Source organism: Montipora foliosa, chromosome 1 (genome assembly GCF_036669935.1).
Source record: "Montipora foliosa isolate CH-2021 chromosome 1, ASM3666993v2, whole genome shotgun sequence".
Taxonomy (NCBI): Eukaryota; Metazoa; Cnidaria; class Anthozoa; order Scleractinia; family Acroporidae; genus Montipora; species Montipora foliosa.
In genome coordinates, this window is record NC_090869.1 from 11,491,521 (window position 1) to 11,501,520 (window position 10,000).

Genomic DNA, 10,000 nt, shown 5'->3' on the forward strand with positions numbered 1-10,000 from the left:
GCGTTCAGTCAGAGCGGAAGTAATAAAGGATTGAGGTTGTTACAGTATTGATAGAACAATGAAACTACGACATGTTACCTTCGTGGATTAAAGAAAGCTGGGGGACCATTTGTTATAAGCTCCTGTATTTTTCAATGAATTTATTACGCCACTCAGTACTTTTTTGAACGCTGGACTGGGTCTCGCAAACACCTTCCTTTTTAGGATGTTGCATGGGAGGTCGCCATCGAAGTTTTCGATTCTACGTCAAAAATACAGAAATATACAAAAATATACGTTAAAAAAATGATTAAGTTAAAAAGATATTATATAAAGTCAACTGAGGTAACACCTTTGATACTGAAAATCCATCACTCTCCACAAAGTAATTTCTTATTGCGATACTCACTGTTTACAAAAATTTCCTTTGTTTTTTTAACTTGCTATTTACGAAAACAAAAGAACCCTTTGTTTCGAAAGCCAATCAACATTTAGGAAATAATTGGGAAGTAAATGACAACAACAAAATGTCCACAATAGCTATGTTTATCATAACGTCATCTGTTGTCATTCGTGAAAAATTTCTCTGGGAGGTTACGGCTCGCAAAAAGGAATTAGCCACTATCAAAAATACCATATTAAATACTATTTGTTTGTTCCTCCAAAATTTTGCATAAGAATTTTTTTTATCTTGTCTTGGGCCCATTGTAAAGGCAAAGCAATACGGGCAACATTTTTCGTGCAACTTGTCGCGCAACAATTTTGCGTTGCAAGTTGAGATGGTTTGTTGCGCGTATTATCACCTTCTTGCGCAACCAAATTTCCATGTTGCAAAGAGTAAAAGTGACCTCTACCTTTTGCAACATAAAAACGCGCAACACACCATCTCAACTAGCAAAGCAAAATCGTTGCTCGACAAGTTGCATGAAAAATGTTGCTCGTATTACTGGGCCTTAAGTCCTAAAAGAAACTGGAAACAATGCTTATGCAAACATTTGGAGGGAAAGCAAAGTGTATTATGGTATTTGACGCGCATGCGGGTTACTTATTCGAACTTCGGCTCGCCAGCAGCACCGTGATTCAAAGAGCTACGATGGTTTGCAAATCTCTACACGAGTTATAACTATTTATGTTCTGGATTTTAAAAAAGCAGAAACCGCCTACAGTCTAAGGGACTCTAGGAATAAACTAAATGTTCGATTACTGCGTACCAACTATTACCAATAGCTTTACCTTCAATGGCGCCATTCTATGGAACAACCCTCCTTGCAACTTAAGACAAGCAGAGTCCCTTGGGCAATTTAAAGGCTTAATCAAACAAATACTTTGAGGAACAGCATCCGTGGAAAGCAACCTTTTTTAAAGTGGTACTACGACCAAAAAAACAATTCTTTTTTTTCTTTGGATTTCAAAACTATGTTAACTAAACACTAACTGACCCAAGTTTTAAGTTCTGATTTTAAAAAGACACCTGTTTATTTTAAGTGGAATTTTCTTATTTATTGGTCCGCCATTACTAACTTTAAATCTTGAGAGAGCTGAGTCGAGGAGAAAATGACGTCAAAGACTCACTAGTTTAAGAATGTAATGCGTGTGTACGCGGCCGAATTAATATGCAGCACGGGAGTTTCGGGCTTTCAGACTTTTAAACCCGTGTTTTGCATATGTAATAAATTGCGTTTACACGCTGAAATTTTAAGCTAGTGAGTAAATGACGTCATTTTCTCTAGATCCAACCCTCTGAGGTCCAATCGGCCAGTTTTAAACGTGAGTAATGGCGGACCGTGAAATCCAAAACTTACACTCAAAATAAACAGCCTTTGGATAAAACTCAAAGCTCAAAATTTTGCCAGTTAGGTGTTAAGCAAACACGCTTTCAAAATCTGAAGAAAAAAAGGCAATGATTTTTTGATCATAGTACCACTTTAAGAAACATTTTACTCTGTACAGTAATTCTGTATTTTTGTAATTTTGCATCAAATAGCTGACGATTTAGCCGTATAAAAATAAAGATTACCTTATTTATGCCTACCGCCGTTAGAAATCACGACCTATTTAAATGTTTTGGAGAATTGCTCCCATTGAATTTACACAAGAAATTCTTCTGAATTTTGCACATTTGTGCAACGCTTGTAAGGCGCGTACAAAAATGATTATTGTTTCAGTGGTCAAAAGTGAAACCTTCCATTCCATTCTTTTCTATCCCACTCTAATTCTAGGTCTATCCTAGTTCTAAATCTCAGTGCAGCGCGCAGTTTAGCACGTTAAACACAGATTTTTATTTATGATTTAAAATGTTGCGCATGTTTGAGCGTTTATTTAATGATTTAATATTATTCTTAAAACTGGGCGGGGAAATTTCAACTTTGTGAGATTTCCACTTCTAATCCCTTACTCTAGGATATTTTTTCCCTCTCTATTCCCTTTCTTGCCCAATTATTTGTATCAAGTTCATTACCACAACATTATCTAATATAAAAATCACTCCTTCATTAATCGCATTATATCACTTTTCTTATGACTTTCGTTTCCCTTGTGAAAACTGTATTTCTAATAAAATCAATTCTATTGCATTCTAATGTTATTCTATATTCCATATCTAATTAGCTTTTCGAGCTCAGATAGTGCGACATTGATTATAGCTTTCTGACTGATTCACTCAATTTTGTTAATCAGCTCACATACTATAATTATGACTCCGTATAACATAATATGGAAACTGACTGCGTCAAGTATTGCCAAGCTGTGAAATTTGTGCGGGAAACGAAATTTCCCGGGACAAAACGGAATAATTGTTAAATGATATTGTATTTCTAATCTTTTCTATTCGTTGTTGCTATACTTCTCTTCAAGTTAGGGAATATCTAGGCAAATTGACATCTTACGAGATTCTAGGTGTTACATCAGCCGATCCGTTCCAATTCCTGGATAATCTGTGCCATGTCTGGTCTCATGGCAGGATCAGCCTGAAGGCATTGCCGCACCAGATTCCGGAAGAGTCGGTTTCTTACAAGAAGAACTTGCTCTTCACGTCTCTCGGGATCTGGCATTTCCCCAATGCACATTTCACACAGAAGAACACCAAAGCTATACACATCAACCTGAGAAAAGCAACAGTAATGTCTCTTGCAATATAAGCAGTAAGACGGGTTGTAATTATTGTAAGAGGACCGTGCTTAACGGCGACCGGTTAGCTCAGTTGGTTGAGCATTGGACTACTGTGCGAGAGGTCGGGGATAAAATAAAACTCCGGCCAGACCAGCACTCAGGGTCTTTAAATAACTGAGGAGAAAGCGTTGCCTTTTGTAATGACATCTGCAAATAGTTAGACTCTCTAGTCTTCTCAGATAGGGACGATAAACTGTAGGCCCCATCTCACAACCCTTCAATGTTCATAACCCTGTGGGACGTAAAAGAACCCACACACTTGGCGCAAAGAGTAGGGCATTGAGTCCCCAGTCAGATGTGGTCTGTCCTCCGTTGCATAGCTAGAGGGTCGTAAATTTGTAAAATATGAAAGTTCCCCTTTCTAAATGACATTATCGTATCGTATTGTTAGCATCTTGAAAATTGAATTTCTCGCACTAAACATCAAAACACCATAACTGGAGTAACGCTACGGTCTCAAGGACATTTCCGAGTGTGAAGTTTCACAGCAAATCACCTTTCAAAAGACCCTCCCAAAGTCACAGAAATCACAGACAATTGTAAGGATGGGTACCGACCAGCCACTCAGATGTAAACACATCAACAAATTTGGCATTTTTTGATTAAAATGTTCCACGCACGCTTCAGTGTTTTACCCTAAAACTTCCATCATTTACAGTCTTAATTTCGTTTCATTATAATTTTCTATAAATAAATACTAAAGTATATCTTCTAATAATCACAGTGCAAAGAGATGTTAGCAAGCTTTGTTGAGTCCCTCTCAGAATGACCCCTCAGTCTCATTTCATTAAACTGGTTTCTAGAACTGAAGACCTTCAATATTATCATCGCCCGATTTTCGTTTGCCAAGAACAATCTCTCTCTCTCTCTCTCTCTCTATATATATATATATTTCTCAAACTCATTAATAATTCATAAGCCAAAAACAAAAGAAATCACTACCGTGAAGGAAGTTTGGATATGCGGTCTTAATTAGCATAAAATTTCGCCAACTTTGATCCCAAGTATCTCTTAAAATACTGATTCCTTTGAGAAGCAATATCAAACACTCGAAAGAGTCTTTCAGATATCCAACCACCTCGAAATCGGTTAAAAAACTCGGCCTTCGGCCTCGTTTTTCAACTCGCTTTTCGGTGTTTGGATATCCGATGAAACACTCCTTCTCGTGTTTGATATATTACATATAACTGCAGACAGTACTGTTTCGGCCTTCTGGGCCTCATCACTGCAGTGCTGATGTCTGGGATGGAGGTTAAGCTTACAAAGCCACCCCAAATGTCCCACACATGTGGTACATCTATACATATATATTGTCTATTCATGATAATGTAAAGGTCAGGAACTGCAAAGACATACAAAGATATGTATATTTATCAATAAAAAAAACTAACCTTGGATGTTTGATTTGAAGAAAGTGCTTCTGGTGCACTGTAAATCAAAGCACCAGGGGCTACTGTCATGGTCTGTTGAACAAATTTAGCAGTGCCATAATCTGACACTTTGCCTCTCCACTGTTCACCCTGTCGCCATAGCAACACATTTGCACTACTGACATCCCTGTGAACGATGGGAGAAGGCTTCATGTGGTGAAGATAGTTCAGAGCTCGAGATACATCCAAAGAAATTACAGATATTTCTGCTTGCGTGAGTTGGCGTTGCCCTAGCAAATCTCGCAAGCTCATTTCCATGAGCTCAGTGACAAACAAAGGACTTCCTTCATCATTTGTTGCTCCAATAAACTGCAACAAGCAAGGATGGCGGCATCTTGAAGCAATGTTCATTTCTCTCACAAACAAATGTCTGTTGTGAGCTGAGAGAATCAGTTCAAGGATTTGCTTCACAGCTACTTTACAGCCACAATATGTTGCTTCGTTGACACTTCCCCAGGCTCCCTTGCCTAAGCATTTATCCTTTACCTGGATTTCACCACGGGAAATGACCCAATCACAAGATTCCTGACGACGCAGTTCAATAATCATTTGCTGAGCTGCTGAAAGGCTTGTCTCTAGCTCACTTAACTCTTGGTTTTTCATCCCCAACTGCGTTTCAAGGTTTGTTTTTTCTTCTTCTTTTTCTCTGATTTGTTCTTCAAAACTCTGTGCCATCTCCCTTAACTGTCTTTCCGAGTTCGCTAAGCACTCCTCCTTTTCCCTTAACTGCTGCTGCAAAACCTCTAGTTGTCTCTCCAAATTTGCCTTTTCCTTTCCTGTGCGAGTAAACAGGGATGTTGTAAAAGCTTGATAGTAACGAGTAATAATGATAGTGATGATAATGATAATAAGTTATAGAAAGAGTTCAATGACATAATGGCAAAGTTTCAATTCTAGACTGAAATCTGAAAGAAACACTTACGAAAATTGTATTGTCGAGCCTTGTATAAAAAGTTCACACGTCCAATTATTTTGTCTTTCCTTTTAGAGAAAGAGATGGTCAAAATTCTCATTTCCAGTTTCACTAGTTCCCAAAGTATCTGTTCATCTTGTGCAAAGAGCTTTTTTTTTCTGAAATCTGGATAAGATATCTTAATCAAATCTACATAATCCTCGTCTTCAAGTTAACCTGCTACCAGGCCCATTTTTAGCTTCGCTCGTAATGTTCTCCTATGTTGTCGCTCGCTAAACTTGGGCCTGACCAAAAGTCTCTGAAGAATTCCGGTGGCCGACCAAAGCCGTGATCTGATTGCTTGTTAAATGCCGGAAGTGAAGACTCCTTCGTGATCGCGCGAAGCTCGCGCAAAATCCTTAACACTGATCCGCCATTAGCGCACGAAGAAGTTTTTCACCTTTTTTCTTACAATGACGGCGCACCTTGATTTTGTTTGTATAAATGTTGATATGCCATCTCAAACATATCATAACTTGTCCAAAATCTGATTTGAATCTCTGGAAAGTCTTTATGAAGAGCGAAATTCGTGATTCCGTTGGCGAGTTCTGTGGCCATGCGGTCGAACAAACTTTACCGCTTCCCTGTTGTTTTGAAAGCCAAACAACGAAAGAAAAGTTAAGAAATACATGTAGGTTAACTGGCTCTTTCAAATGGCGATGAAAGTGTATATTGGTTTCCTGGATCAGACAAAAACTTGAAGACGTATATATCAACAGGAGGAGATTCTAATAAAATCGCAAGTTACATGAATGTGTAACAAGTCATATGTCAATTATCTTTACAGGAACGGCTTTACCTACATTGTTTGTTTGTACACCAACGAGTCAAGATTGCGTCATAATATTTCCAGTTGAGTTGACTTAACATTGACATTCGAGAAACCAAAATGGCATGTTTCTAGAGAAACCAATTGTGCAAAAAGCGACAAGATTAAAAATACTTTGCTTGCAGGGTAGTGGTTGCTGTATTAATTCAAAAAAAATCTATACAGCTATCTTCCTTTAATTTTGACTTATGACAACTAAAGTAAAACAGAGTTTATCTGAGAGGGAAGGTGAGATATTACCAAAACATGGAATTCTCAATCGAAGTCAACATTGTCAACAGACTCTTGAACGTTGGATGCCAATAGAGTGAGAAAAAAACTAAAACATATTACCAACAACAAAACTTAGAGTTGCGTACCTCACTTGTCATGTTGTCTACGCTTGAAAGCTTGAAATCAGTAACGACATTAAGGTTAATGATCTCAGTTGTAAATTTAAAATGTCAAGCTTACAACAATGCAAGTTTGTATATTCGGTGCAGTTCGGAAGAAAGACTTCAACCGCCTTGGTCTATAGCCCCCACTTCATATATATACAAAAAAATTATTCTTCAAAAGTAGGTATTACTCTTTGTAACCGTTTCCCTCCTAGCAGAGATCTCTTTTCTTTTTCTTTCGCTGTGCTGACGAGTACGGGGAAAGAGACCTCTGCCATGGGTCGAAACTCATTGTGTTGAGCATGCGCGGCGGTTACTTAGCGACCGAGACTACGACCGAATCATCATGGGATTCTTTAAATGTCAATAAAATGACGGGAAACCCGCGCTCAGCGAAGCGGGAATGTCGCTCACTCTGGTTAATTCTCCCCTTAGAAAACAGAGAAAATTATCTGAAACATCATTGCGTTCACCAAAAACGCCGCTAAAAAAGGTAGGAAAATCAGCTAAAGATAATGTAATCTGCGCCATCAATTTCAAATTATCTGGACAAGGAAGCTTTTTCAATACCTCCCGTACAGCGAGACTCGAGGAAAATTTAACAAACCTTCTTGGATTTTTCCTTGTCATCCCGTAGAGTTTGCAAAAGCTGCAAAACGAAAGCTTGACTCTGTAATCAAGAGAAAATTTTTGCTGGAACAAGACACAGCGGCTCTCATCAAGAAGTATCGAGAAATAATTCTACTAGTAATAGGGCTACACAAATCCCCGAAAAATCGCCATGGCAGAGTTCTCTTTTCCCGTACTCGTCAGCACAGCGAAAGCAAAAGAAAAGAGATCTCTGCTAGCAGGGAATGTAACCGTGTGACAGCATATATTACCTGAAGTTTCATTAAGATCATAACTCAATGACCTAGGAAACATTTCGTCATTCTGTCTTTTTTCCTGTTTGATTGAGCCAGTTCGTTCTTTATCCTGCTTTTGTGATTGTACCCTTGTCGTAGCCTCTCCAGGGTCATTATCAAAATCTCTCTCGGGTATGACAGTTTCTATATCAACATATGTAGCATAACCTCTCTTACAGACAAAGAACTGTCTTCCTTTCCATTTACCATTTCCACGTCCAATCCTTTCATCCTAAACAAAGAAAATGCAACTGTTAAAGACAATAAAACACTTTCAAGTTATCAAAACAATAATTAAAATAATTATAATCAACATCGTCGAACAACAGTAAGAAGGTGGCATTCAGGTAACCCACACATTGGTCTTCACTTCGGCTGATTTTCTGTTTAAAGGTCACTGACTTTGTCTTTCAATAAGAAGGAAGTACATTAGAAAATAGACAACAATAATCAGTAAAAAGCGCTACAACAAATAAACAATTAAAAGGTTGAATGTTCATGCTTAATCAACCTCGTTCCCAGGGTCTCTCTTTACTGCCCCCGTTGTCGTTGAGGAAAAAGACCCTGGTTCAGGCTGGTCAGGTGTCTCTCAAAACCTGGGAGGTTTACCAACTGTGTGTTAGGGGAGGGGCGGCAATGTAGGCTTTGTCATCTTTGCGAGGAAGGGAATCAGCACGCATTTGATTTTGTGGTCAGACGACCATCGAGAAAATGTTTCACGGCAAGGTATTTTATGTACTACACATACGGAATTCGACGTGAAAGGCAAAAGGTTGTCGTCTAATCGATCAGATGCAACAGAAAATATTCGATTTTTTACCCGTGTGAAGGTCCGGATTCAAGCTCAAGTGAGCAGTCCAATCCTGGATCGAACTGAGTGATAACGAAGAATGCTAATAGCTTGCAACAATTTTAAAGAAAAGAAGGCTTTGTCGTGCAAGAAAACAAGCGAGACATTTATCCCGTAGTTACTAAATCAAGGAATGACCTAAAACGATCTAAAATGATCTAAAATGAGCTAACCCTATAATAAATCTAGACGTCTCTAATCACCTAAAATTAACAAAAACAGCGTTGCATTGCTGGGTAAATTCAGAATCTTTACGCTGTCAACTCTGCACGAATCGAAACCTAAGTTGCCGGGAAAACTCAAGATTTTTGCGCTATCAACTAGCCACCAATCACAACTGCGTTGTCGGGCACACTAAATTTTTTGCGTCATCAGCACTACCGTCAAATCAAAACTGCGTCGCTTGGCGAACTCAAAATTTTTGCGTTGTCAGGTCTATGCAAATGACAACTGCGTTGCCAGGCGAACAGCTTTCTTTCGCACTGTCATCTCCACGACGGGTGATAAGAAGGCTTGCGTGACATGCTAGTCCCGCCGTTTGTCAACGTTTGCGAGAGTGATTGTTACAAATACCTTTTAACAGTAAAATCAGGCACTCTCTCAATAAAATAAATTGTCTCTTTATGTCTCTCATGGGACGAAGGCATTTTTTTCCTCTCTTTCCCCCAAACAAACGCCTGTCACGTGAATGTTTAGTCTATTCAGTAGACCTTGTCACGGTTTCTGACGCCATCTTTGTTGGGGGGACGCAGGGTATTTAAAAAACCGAACTGGTATTACAGTGATACAAACCACAGGAATTAACGGGATATGGGTCAGGATATTTAGGGATACGGGATGCTTAGATTCCTCCCTCTCCTAATGGGGCCTCAACAATCAGCACAGCAATACTATCACAATTAGTTATCCTAGACGAGGATATGCCTCTGGAACACCATGTTGCTGTTATTTGTAAATCCTGCTTTTCTTATTTAAGGAACATTTGCAAAATCAGGAAACATATCAACGTTAAGGCCTGTGAGACACTTATCCACGCATTCCTTTCTTCTAAATTGGATTTTTGCAACTCGCTTCTTTATGGCCTGTCTAAATTTTCAGTGTAAAAGCTACAACTGGTACAGAATGCTGCAGCCAGAGTCCTCACCTTTTCTCACAAATAATAATAATAATAATTTATTACTTATTAGGCGCAAATTAACATCTGAATATGATCAAATGCGCCGAACATATAACTCCAATTCTGCGTACCCTACAGAATTTGACTACCCATTGGGCAGAGAATTCAATATAAGATTCTACTTCTCACCTTCAAAATCCTCAATAACTGTGCACCGTCTTATTTGTCTGACTTAATCAAACCTTATAGACCTTCAAGGACTCAAGGTCCTCTGGCCTCCATCTTCTGCCTAAGTTCTCTTATAATCTTAACTGTTATGGAAAGAGAGCTTTCTCCTTTGCAGCCCTTGAGCTGTGGAATTCACTCCCTCATAATATCCGAACATGTCATTCT

General features: G+C 38.8%; 1 protein-coding gene across 1 annotated transcript in view; it reads right to left on the bottom strand.

Annotated features, from left to right (window-relative positions):
* Nucleotides 1–2,882: 2,882 nt before the first annotated feature.
* LOC137982583 (uncharacterized) overlaps nucleotides 2,883–10,000 on the bottom strand; it is a 28,815-nt gene continuing 21,697 nt past the window's right edge. The window contains exons 2-4 of the mRNA XM_068829735.1: nucleotides 7,617–7,872; nucleotides 4,539–5,353; nucleotides 2,883–3,080 (exon numbers count right to left, since the gene is read on the bottom strand). Of these exons, the coding sequence (XP_068685836.1) occupies nucleotides 2,883–3,080; nucleotides 4,539–5,353; nucleotides 7,617–7,872 (1,269 nt within the window). The remainder of the gene's footprint in view (nucleotides 3,081–4,538; nucleotides 5,354–7,616; nucleotides 7,873–10,000) is intronic.